The 11,836-nt window shown below is 41.0% G+C and overlaps 1 protein-coding gene across 1 annotated transcript; it reads right to left on the reverse strand.

The window, feature by feature from the left end:
• Positions 1-3,268: 3,268 nt before the first annotated feature.
• On the reverse strand, positions 3,269-11,802 carry foxj1b (forkhead box J1b). Its single transcript, XM_079334058.1, has 5 exons — positions 10,930-11,802; positions 10,764-10,830; positions 7,329-7,473; positions 6,556-7,209; positions 3,269-5,828 (listed from the first exon to the last, which is right to left on the reverse strand). Exons 4-5 carry the CDS (start codon positions 7,132-7,134, stop codon positions 4,947-4,949), a joined length of 1,461 nt encoding a protein of 486 aa, XP_079190184.1. The 5' UTR covers positions 7,135-7,209; positions 7,329-7,473; positions 10,764-10,830; positions 10,930-11,802; the 3' UTR covers positions 3,269-4,946.
• Positions 11,803-11,836: the final 34 nt, after the last annotated feature.

Here is an 11,836-nt window from a genome sequence, read left to right on the forward strand (position 1 = left end):
AGCTGAAACCAGAACACACACTATAATCTGTAATAAAGACTTACAGTGATTCAACACAAGCCCACCAATAGCAAGATCAACTGTGGCAAGAAAAACGTACATTTTAACAGGCAGAACCAGACTGATTCTGCCTGGACAAGCGAGGCTATTGCAAATGAAAGGAAACTCTCGTCCTGTTTTGGGTATAAAATGACACAAAGCCGTCACACGATCAGCCTCTGTATCAGGTGGAGTCATTTTCTTCACATAGGGTGGCCAGTGGTCACACGCCTCAGTCTCGGATCAGGCTCTAGATCCCGCTGTTCGTAGGAATCTGAGTTATTCCACCCATTCCTGGAGATCTCCACACATGACCTGTTGATGCTGGGAGCAGCGTGCCAGAGGGACAGGGATAAGCCGCATTTCTTAACTTTTCCCCTTACAATTTCAATTAAAAAGAGATTTGAGATGGAAAAGCACATTTTCATACAGAGCATGCAAACAAAATCCTGGAAAGGGGAGAGAACGTGCGTGTAAGCGTTGAGGGCTTTTTCTGACATGTTCGACTGAGAACTCTCTGATGAACTCAACATATTGGATCGCTCAGGTGCATGCATGAAGATTAGCTAGTTTTGAATAAAAGAAAAAAAATCTTTTCACTAACAGAATTACTTTTCACCTGCATGTTTCACAATCTACACCTACTAAATATGGATCCTTTAAAACACTTAAAGGGAGGTGGATGTTATAATAACAGGGTCAGAATGGGTTTCTCTGCTATCAGTCACTGTACATTGACTCTCATATTACACAGCTACTTACAAAAGAAAACACATTTTGACTCAACACTTTGATCTGAAAATGATTTATTCATTGAATTAAGGTTTAATTTATTTTGCTAAAAAGGTTCCTTTGCCCTTTGAAAAAAGACAAACCTTTCCCTTGATTATAATTACAATTATAATCCATCCTCCTTTTTTCAGCAATTTTGTCCTGTTTTGGATCTGAACAGTCAAACAGTCAAACTAGAATTTAGGTTCTTCTTTCCAGGTATTGATGTGATAAACTCCCAGTGATTTGGAGCTGACAAAAGTTGTTTTAAGTCCTGTCTATCCTCTTCTTAAACTGAGTCCTAACTTTTAAATAACTTTATAGAGCTTCAAACTTACTAAAAAAATAAATGAAATTGATTGTTTTCAGTGTGACCTCGGTCCAAGATATCATTTTGAACTTCTGGCCTTTCATGAAGCTCAGGCAGAAATCTCCTGAAGGGTTTTGATATCGACAGCTCCACAGTTTGGACTTCCTTCCTGAAGGCCCTCCATAAATGCCCTTTTTGATCTTTGGCTTTCATGTACTGCTTACTTCTTATTCAGTTTGGTATTTATTCATTTATTATTTCATGTCTTTTATTCTGAAAGTTGGTCGGCTTACTGTCATGTCTCTTCATATTTTGTACTAAGTGGGGTTGGATAGAATTTGAAATGTTGGTTGGTGGTGTCCACTGTTGGAGTGTACCAACCTACATTTCGAAGGAAGTATCTGGATAGATTGCCTTGTTGACTTGACACATTAGCGTACTTCATTGGGTAAAAAATGCTTTCTGATCATAAATTTGTTTTAAAGACCAATTTTCATTGATCAGTAATACTGTAAGGGAGACTTTACGGCCTATAGTTCACATTCCCAATCAACACTTTTCAGGATTTACCTTTGTTCAGTTTATTTGCTCCCTTCACCACTTTAACTTGACTTTTTTAGCACGTAGACATTAGCATCGCTCGGCTTTATTGAAACTAATAAACACTTAAATAATGGCATTAATCTAGTTTTTGTCTTTTATTATCCAATGTCTTACACTTCTTGCAACTTATGAGATTTTGTTCACAATTGTTTATCATGCTAGCACACTTAATTAAGCTGGTGAACATGGTAAACATTTTACCTCATGCCTAACATTAGCTTGTAAGAATATCCACATTGATGTTAGCACTTAGCTGAGAGCATCACTGTGCGTAGTTTCTATCATGGCTAAAGACTCTTATTTTGTCTGCGTTTTTAGCAACATATTGGAGCATGGGAAATTCTTGAATATTTTCAAAAGTCTATTTATTTGATTTTAAACATTTTTTCTTTTCTTCCTCAAATTTTAGCGGCTTCAGTTGCACCAAACCCACTAGCGACTCACTACGGAGGGTACCTGCCATACATGAAGAAGGTAAATGTCCTGACAAAATTGTCTTATACAACGTTTATATAGAGTAGGACCGTAGACTTGCTATAGACTGGTGTAGTTTTGAGTCCTAAAACCAGGAAGTGAGTTAGCATTTTAGCGCCGTGGTTCTAACCTCTAAAAGTCAATGGAGATATTTAATGTGTTTATACGCCTGAAATAAGGTCTGTGGTTAACACAAGCTGAAGAGATGTTGACGTTTTGTTAGACGAGCTAAACTACGTGAGCTAAGACCCCACTTGTGACTTTTAAAGTTTTTACACTAACTTTAAACGGCGGTTGCTAACGAGTAGCTAACTGAAACTACAGTGGTTGTCACAGACATTAAACGTCATCACGCCGGGAACTCTCTCCCTAATCCTCCTTACAGCCTCTAGTCATGTTTTTCAGTGCTCTTGCAAGTATTAGGTTAATAAACAACTTATTAAGCTAACGTTTCACTAGCTTGTCAAATCCGATGATTAGATCAATGAAGCATAACGGTCGTGACGTCATTACAAACCGACCGCGGTGTAGTTTGCTAGAGCATAATGTTAGCTTTTTACTTCTCTCGGCTGCATTAACTCTTCAAACTTCATATAAATGATGTTCATCTGTAAAGATTATCCTGCTGAACAAAACAGCTACGTATCAGAAACGAGTGTTTGACACAGAGCTTATTTTCTGCAATGATCCAAAATCCAATGCAAAAATCCCATAGACGAATTTTTGTAGGAACCACCGGCGCCATTTTTTCGGGTTGGCCGACAAAAATACGTCATTACTATACCAGTCTATAGGGAGAATTTAGTGTTGTGCAGTTTGCTATAGGCGTCATATGACTGAGGTAACATGAGCTGAAATTGTACAGCTAAGAAGCGATCGTATATCTACCCTCTGTATGGTTCATATACCGAGCAAGTCAAGACCTGTCCATGCTGATTAATGATAAACCCTGATAGACCTCTTTATCTCTTGATTGCACTCACAAAGAGCTCTAACTCAAACAGAACAGCCCAGTACACTGCACTCAAACATAGAGGTGTATAACAAGTGATAGCATTGACTAGGTTTTTTTGTTATGTCTTCTTTTAATTGACACCATTTATTGCATCAAGGCATGATTGCATTTTTAAACAGCTTAAAAAAGTACAAATGAAAAAAAAAACATGGTAAGATTAAAGAGCTCATTTCAAACTTGATCAATATGATACAATAAGAAAATCCTTTAACAGCTGAATTTACATGAATCTGTCCGTCATGTATTCCTTCAAACTAATAGTAATTATACTCTCAAACATATCTTGAAATTCAGATTTGTGAAGTAAACCATACAAATAAATCGTATTAAATCAATCAGGAAAATCTGTCACCCAGTGCCAGAAACAAAACTCTTCTTTTTATATAAATCAACACATAAACACCAATAAACTGCATATCCTTTATCAACAAATTTGGCGATATATATAATCAACAAAAGCCCAGAAAAAAACATTATATATATATGACGTACGTATATATATAAAAAACTCTTGCCAAGTTGATTTATTGCCGTTTTGAGCTTGCTGTTCAAAGCTGACGTGGACAAAACTGCAGATGCATCGCTGTAATTATGGTAAGTAAACTTTAGAACACATCTTTTAAATGTGATAGAAAGTCAAACTAAACAAAAGCTGTCCTGCTTCCTATCAAAGTGCATAATGTTTAATTTTCATCTTCCAATACAGGTCTGCTCCCCTTTCTCGTTTTGCAATACAGAACTGTAGACACATGGCAAATGTTCCTGCCTAGCTTCATGATATATTCTTTAATGGATATATATTAAATTGACTATACAGCAAAGTCATAAGTAACTACTCTCAGACTATGATTTCAAAGATTTCCTTGTCTCCATTCGCTCTGACAACTTTCAAAGAGACATGACAAAAGCAAATGTGATGAATAGTGGATTCAGCTGCATGTTAGTAAAAAAAAAAAAACAGAAAAGAAAACAGGATAGTGTTCATGAAGCCAAATAGACTCCACCACGTCTCCTCAGTGTTTAGTGGAGAGTGCTTGTTGTGGAGAGTGCTTTGAAAGAAGGTGGTCTGGGGTTCTTCACAAAACAAAAAAGCTGCATTTCAGCACTTCTATTGTTACCCTCTACTTTACACCTGTGCTGTTATATTTCCATAATATTAAAGATAAGCATGTGTTGTGTTTCTGCACAGTCTTTTTCTTCATTTGTCCTCCTTCTAAAGGAAAATAAAATGCTGCATGTCACTTTACAGAGTGTGATAGTCCTTGTTGTTCCATATGTAACTTTAATTTGGTTCATAAAAGCTGCTGACATTGAGATCATCGTGTCATATTGATCAGTGTTGTGTCTTGTAACATTCTGTTTCCTGCTAATCACTCGTCATTGTTAGGAAGGAAAGAAGAGTCTATGGCAGAAAAGAATCCCTTATCACAACATAGTGTCTGATTTAACGCTGTCTTTAAGGGAACGGTTGTCAGCTAAGTTCACTTCACAGTTCCACTTCAGGATAAAATGTGTTTTTGTATTTAACAGAAAAGTAAGTAATTATTGCAGAAGAACAAATGAAAAAAAAAGAGTGTATTGCAGAGTGACTGGAGGGAATCTAGGTTTAACTTTGTGTAGCTTTAACCGTCACAAGGGTTTCACTTTTCAGAGTGATTGGAGTCTGGGCCTGTAATCAGAGATGTTCAAGTGGTTGGTGAAATTATTAGAAGTCAATGAGGTTTGGGGTAAATGTCACAGATAGGCCTCCACTCGTTCCCATGGCTGCACCTCTGTAAAGAAGCCCTCGCACAGGCTGAAGCTCTGATCCAGAGTCAGAGGAATCGCCTGAGCCTCAACTTTTATCTCCTCCCAGGGCTGCAGCACCCCCTCCTCCGGCTGCTCCGGGAAGAGTGCGGCGGGCTCATCGAACTGCTGCTGCAGGTGGTGCTGGCTCTGGATGAGCTGATCCTGGTCCAGCTGCTGCTGCTGTGGCGTGAGCTGGACATGTCCCATATTTGCAGTGCAATCCATGGAAACTGTGTTTATGTCCATGTAAGAGTAGGACTGGTGATGGTTCAGTTGTTGGCTTTGACCCATGATGTCCCCACCGACACCTCCACACCACCTCCCCAGCCCCGCCGGGTGCTGCTGCCTGCCCTGCAGGGACACCTCCATATTGCACCCAAGGGAGCTTAACGCTGTATTGATGTCCAAGTCCTCGAAGGTGCTACAGTTCCCGCTGAGGACGTCGTCAAAAACGGATGCTAGGTCAAAGTCCCCTCTCAGGATGTCCGCTTTGTGGGCGTCTGTCCCCAACAGAGGAGACTCCGCCCCCCTCGTCGTCTTGCTGCTGCTTTTAGAATAGAGGCTCTTCTGTTTCCCACCCATCGTTTTGTAAGGGCAGCCATTTTGGCTGCTGTGATAACTCTGGAGGAGTTTCCCCTGTCTGTGGGGGCCGCCATTGCTGCCGTTGTAATGATTGGTAGACATCCTCCTGCGTTTGAAGATCCCGTTGACAAACATGTCAGCATACTGCGGATCAATCTGCCAGAAGCCCCCCTTCCCCGGCTCGTCTTTCTGTCGGGGGACCTTCTTGAAACACTTGTTGAGGGACAGGTTGTGACGAATTGAGTTCTGCAACAAAGAGACACATAAAGCAGGGATAATTAGCAGGGTCCCATTGGCTTTGAGCAAATTTGAGTTAGTCATGCAAAAAGTGAAGGTGCAAGGGAGACAAGAAGAGAGCAGGGGGGGAGGAAGGAGGGAGGTATTGTATTGTTGTTGTTTGTATAGGAAAGCAAATGAACCTAATGAGGCTTTCGAGAAACAGGCAGCTCTGAACCTTTTTAAACATGATCAGCTGTGCTTAGCTGCCATCTCTCTCAGGAGCCCTCATTAACACACATGCACACACGTACACACACACACACACACACACACACACACACACACACACACACACACACACTCCAGATCTTTCTTCAGCACATCACCATTCCCCTCAGACAAAACATGAGCACTCTGACATTTCTGAGCCTCTTTCATTAACACACACTTGTCAAGGAAAATCCTCATATCTGATGGAGGTTTAGCCTTTCAGTATGTTTTATGATTCCCCCCCCCCCCCCCCAAGATCTGATTAAATTAAACTTTATTGATATTGCACATTACAAAACAAGCATGTAGCCCAAAATGTTTCAAAGAGAACCAGACTGGAAGGAAAAGCAAAAACAGACCAGAACAGAACAAAATTATGAAACAAAAGACACAAATGATAGTGACACTGATATCAATTGCTCACCCTCACCTCACCATTTATCTGACTCATCAATAATAGAATAAGAGTTGGAGTCTCGGTTACCTGCCAGCTGGGCTCCGCATGTCTGTAGTAGCAGAAATTCTCCGTGATCCAGTTATAGATGGTGGACAGAGTCACTTTGGGCTGCTTGCTGGCCTGCATGGCCATGCAGATGAGAGAGGCGTAGGAGTAAGGTGGTTTCACTTTAGGGTTGGTTTTGTAGTCGATCTCTACGGGTGGACTCGCCTGGATGGGGATCTGTGGGTACCCGGGACCCGGATGTGCGTAATCTGTGAACCGCATAGAGTCACTGCCGGAGGTGACAGGGCTCCCTAGGTACACGGGCATGCCGGTTGAAGCTGTGTCTCCGGCTGGGGGGCTAGACGGAGAGTCGGTGCCACCTCTGGGGAAGCCGAGGCGCTTTAGATAGAGGTGCTGTTGCGTGGACGGGCAGCCCGGACCGGCGCCGTTTGGCCGCTCCGGGTCGGCATTGAGGATGGAGAAATTCTGGAGCCAGTGGAGGCTGGTAAGGCTGTCGTCCAAAGGGAGCGAGTCGGACCCGTTGACCTGGTCCTCTGGGTTAACTGCCAGCCATCTCTCCTTAAACTTGTTAGCGATGTCAGGGCTCGAGAGAACCGGCATCTTGGATTTTTGCACGCGTTTAGGGCTAAAGAAGACCGGTAGGGCTTCAGATTAGCATCTAAAGTTTTCGATTATCTAGAAGGAAAAAAAACGACAATGTCACTTAAATGTAAAATAAATAACACTGGATTTGAACAGTTTGGTCCAAAAAGCGCAATAAATGAATCCGCAGAATAGTTGCGTAATGTTCCTACCTCCGGTGCAGCCTTTTCGGAGGAGTATTCTCAGTGTGCACCTGTTGCAGTCTGTCCCTTCCTCTCTTCTCCAAGGTCTCAGCGGCGCATCTAGTCTCTGCGCAACAAGTGCAGCGGGGGGAGGGCAAGTAGCATCCAGTAGCAGCTCATTTGTGTGGAAAAAGTAGAGGGTAAAAGACGCCACTTAGAGATCCATACCGAAATGGCAAAATAAGGATGTTACTCATCCAAACGCGCGGCTGCATGTGCGTCTCTGAGGAATGTCAAGACATGAGAATGTGTGGAGGATGGAAAATAAGTAGCTCATAAAGCCCAAGAGACTGCCCACCATCCCTTTAACCGCCTGGGGGGGTTCTGATTGGCTGGTTGTCCTTGCTTCTCCAGGTTTCATTTTCACACGCACGCATACGCACGCGGACACACACTTCCGTCAGTCACAAACTAACACACAAAGGTAGGTCGAACAAGTGCTCACTGTGTTTTCAGTGGAACAGTCAGTTTCTCTGCCTTTAATCTTTGTCTGCATCCCGAACACACTGAAATGTGACCTCTGCGGCGCGCGCCACGTCGACCCCCTCCCCTCTCCTCCGGCGCTGCTGGACGCGCCACAGGTCCCGCTTGTGGCGCACAAAAGAAAGAACCCGTTTGAACTGATAATCCTGTATTTACCTTGCTTAATTGTTGAAGATAGTGTAACCCTGTAAGCCGGAAAAGGCACGTGCTGATTAAGTTACTGTTTTCTGAATTATCTGTTGAACACGAGCTAAAGTCGATTAACGGTTAATCGAATTCTAAAAGTGCCATACCTTTATTAAAACTACACTTGAAAAACAATAATAAACTCCCGTTAATGCACAATCATTTGTTGTATATTGAAGGAAATGAAACCCATTCCCAGACAGGATACCTAGCAGCGGATGGTGTTGGCCATTTATGATCGAATTACAGAGATAGAAAACTCTTCAAATGACTGTTATTAAGTTCCAATTAAGTGGGACCCCCATACAGTAGACAAGTCATGCATGTATTTCTCAGTTTTATTAAACCTGGGAAGTACGACCTTGGCGCAAAAGCAACATTTAAAAAGGAAATGTTTAAACGAAATTGGAATAAATTAAAGTAACGCAGAGAATAACACGTGTTGTCATACACGAAAAAGATAATGCCTGTTTTTATAAAGAGATCAAACCAGTCATTGTTCGTGTCAATCTTCTCACGCAGGTGCATCTTTTGTATAGGCAGACAGCAGGCCAACATCAGCACTGTTGAATCCTTAGGAAACACTGCCGCTCTGTGGATAAAGACGGTATTGCAGCTACACCTGATTACCGACCGCGTGTTAATGCTCTGTTCAATTAGGATAACACGCAGCATGAGGGCTGCCACAGTGAGAAAGAACTGTCTGTTATATGTAGGGTGCATGTCAGACAGTAGGCTTAGTCAAGCTGACATGTCGGTAAGTCAGTTGTTAGTACTCTTTTCCGTACTGATTTAGTGTAAGGGATGCAATATATCCAACATTTACACTTTTTTGTTTTCAACCCAAACTGCTAATATATGATACATGTGGTTATGGAATAGTGTTGGAGTAACATCCAACATTTTTTGAGATTTTGGACCACTTGTAGGGGGTTCAAGTGGTGATGCTGAGATGAAAAGAGATTTACAGTATTCATGTCTTGGTGAAACAAAGGCACAAATGATCCTCGTCAGCTCTAGATACAATAGGTCTATATATATATATATATATAAACAGGAAATCTCTTTACTTCAGGTCTAACATGTTTATTCACATATACTTCTATCTATATATGTTGGTGCATAAAATGCTCCTCCTTAAAGATGTTTCTGGGTGCCTACATGCACAGCTCTTGCCCCCAAAAAGCTTGAGAATGTCTCATACAGTATGTACTTCCAGCCCATCATTCTTCCTCCCCAAACAGATTTTGTCAACAGCTCAGCTTTGGACTTTGAGTGCACAGTCTGACAAGGGCTGGCATTCTTTGTAGGGCACCCAGGATGGATGGGCAGCAAAATCTACACTGAGACACTTGAAGAAAACCGGATATGTCAGGCCAGCTGTTGCACCCGTCAAGGAGGCTTGATTAAAAAAAAATAAAAAAAAAGGTCCAGGTTTGTTCAGGTTCTTGACAAAGGGCTTTCTGCTGAGGGGGGTAAATGTTTGGACAGCTGTTCTTATTGTCACTTGGCTGTCCTTTAACAGAAAGTAAGCACACCTATAGTATGGCTACTGTAGATCTAGTGGGTGGAATTAGGGTCATGGTATGTTACATCACAGCAGGAGAAATGTAAACTCTACAAATGTAACTCATTTGGATGACAGAATGGGATTCACAAAAGTAAAAATTAAAGTGACTAAACTAACTTGTGGCAACTCAGTTCCTTGAAAATTCAAAGTTCCTCCCTTTTCTTTTTTTCTTTACCTTATAGTTTGAAGATTTTAGGATTAAACCAGTCAATTAGTCTTGTATTTAGCAGATAGACATGCATGTTATCTGATTTGTTCACTTTTAAACCTAATTAAATTTCTCAATTGACAGAAATGCTCAGCTCCGTCATCCTCATGGATATTTTTAATTTTGAGAAGTCTCAAGAGCTCTTAGGCGTGCGATCACGGAGCTGTACTTGTCAAAGTAAAAGTTTCTTATTCTAGTGAGCATTTTACATTGGATAAGGAGGTGCATTTCTGTCCAGGCTTTAACTGCAGTTAGTCTTTCTTTCTTTCTTTCGTTCTTTCTTTCTTTCTTTCTTTCTTTCTTTCTTTCTTTCTTTTTTTCTTTCTTTCTTTCGGTCTTTCGTTCTTTCTTTCTTTCTTTCTTTCTTTCTTTCTTTCTTTCTTTTTTTTTTCTTTCTTTCTTTCTTTCGTTCTTTCTTTCTTTCCAGTTTGTGCTCACTGATCAGTCCTTAACTAGGATTTATCTCTGATTTCTCTCAGAACAGGAACACATTTTTCCATTTCGCTTTTAATGGCAAATCAACTATTGCAATTTTGCTTGAAGTTTATTTTCCCAACGAGTTTCTTTAAATTGTATTCTGAATTCAGTTTGTTTAACAAACACTTTCGAAAAAAACAAACCCAGTCACTTTATTATTGGCTATGAGGGCTTCAGAGTGCCATGGTGTGTTCTCCCGGCTTGGTATCAAAAGAGATGCAAGTTTTATTTTATTTTAAATATATTCTATTTAACCAAAACAAGCATGTTCAAGAATGTTCAGGTTAAAACTTTTCTTTTTTTAAAGTGTCCTCCTGACCAGGTCAAGCGGCAGCACAGCTGATAACACTAAACTGTAAATTGTTAACCAGAGCGTGCTTTTAAGGTCACTCTGAAATAGAAACAGGCTACCGAGAAACCATTAAGTTTTTTTTATGTATGTAATGTAAACGTGACTGTGATGTCAGTGACCTCAAATTACCTGTGCCTTTGTCACGTGCTTCCTTTCTCCAGCAGGTGTCACTGTTTCCACTCTTTCCTCATTATAGCTGCAACAAACATGCCATTGATAAAAGGCTGTTTACAGTATAAAGTTACCCATGATTCTTAGTGCTGTGTGTTGACATCATATGGTTGGCTTTACGCACATTCTGCATTGCACTGCTTCTTTCGACGCGTGTATTTCCTGTACTTACCCGGATCTGTCCACATCAGTCATTTTAGAATTACACAACTTCAGTGATTCATTATGAATCAAATCAAAAATGACCGCACGTCTGCATTCTCCTCTCATTTTTTTTATTTTTTTAACAGAGGCTTCCGATTGCCTTAAAAGAAACACAGAACAGTCCTGTTTAGATAAATGTCACATTATTACACACCCATTCCGTTCACACATGTATAGTTACGGTGCAATTAAGCCGTTAATGTCCGTCCTAATGGCCATCTGGATAAAATTTGGTGTTTAAAGTAGCATTCTCTTTATTGTGGCATTAATTTAAATCAAGTGTCATTTATCAACAGACTGGACTGCTGCGTCTTTTAAGCATGGATTTGCCCTGCAAGCAATAGCCTACATGAAAACCCATGAAGACTGGGTTCATAGCCAACACACGAGGAGACATTGGGATGTCGCTGCAGTAAGCTGCGGCACCGACAGTATACACTTAAAAGAGTTGTTTATTGAGAGGAGAAGTGCAGCAGGCAGACACGACGCTTCTGATATACGCTCATAGCTGTTGGCTGTCCCTAATTTAACTCCGAGCGATTTAATTGGCGATGTTGTATTTGTTTACCATATTTGGCGAGATAGTGACACAGTGCGCCAGGGAATTGGACGAGCGCAGCCGTCATTCACAAAAAGTCTGCCTTCGGAGGCTTTACAAACAAAGCGCGGGCTCACGGGACCTGTAGTCCAAACAAAGGACCATGAGGACTATTAAACCTCATTTACGGCAATTTAAATATCGCGTATTGGACATATATTCAAATACTATTAAGTGTGATAAACAGCCACGATTACACGTGTCCTTTGGTGTTAAAATAAACCCTAAT

The sequence above is a fragment of the Symphodus melops genome (assembly GCF_947650265.1).
Source record: "Symphodus melops genome assembly, chromosome: 21".
NCBI lineage: Eukaryota > Metazoa > Chordata > Actinopteri > Labriformes > Labridae > Symphodus > Symphodus melops.

What these genes read in the sequence shown, in the direction of transcription:
- foxj1b (XM_079334058.1), bottom strand. Translation starts at nt 7,134, where the DNA reads ATGCCGGTTCTCTCGAGCCCTGACATCGCTAACAAGTTTAAGGAGAGA. An exon ending in ATGCGGAGCCCAGCTGGCAG is followed by an intron (nt 5,829 to 6,555) that starts GTAACCGAGACT and finishes TCTTTGTTGCAG; the next exon opens with AACTCAATTCGTCACAACCT.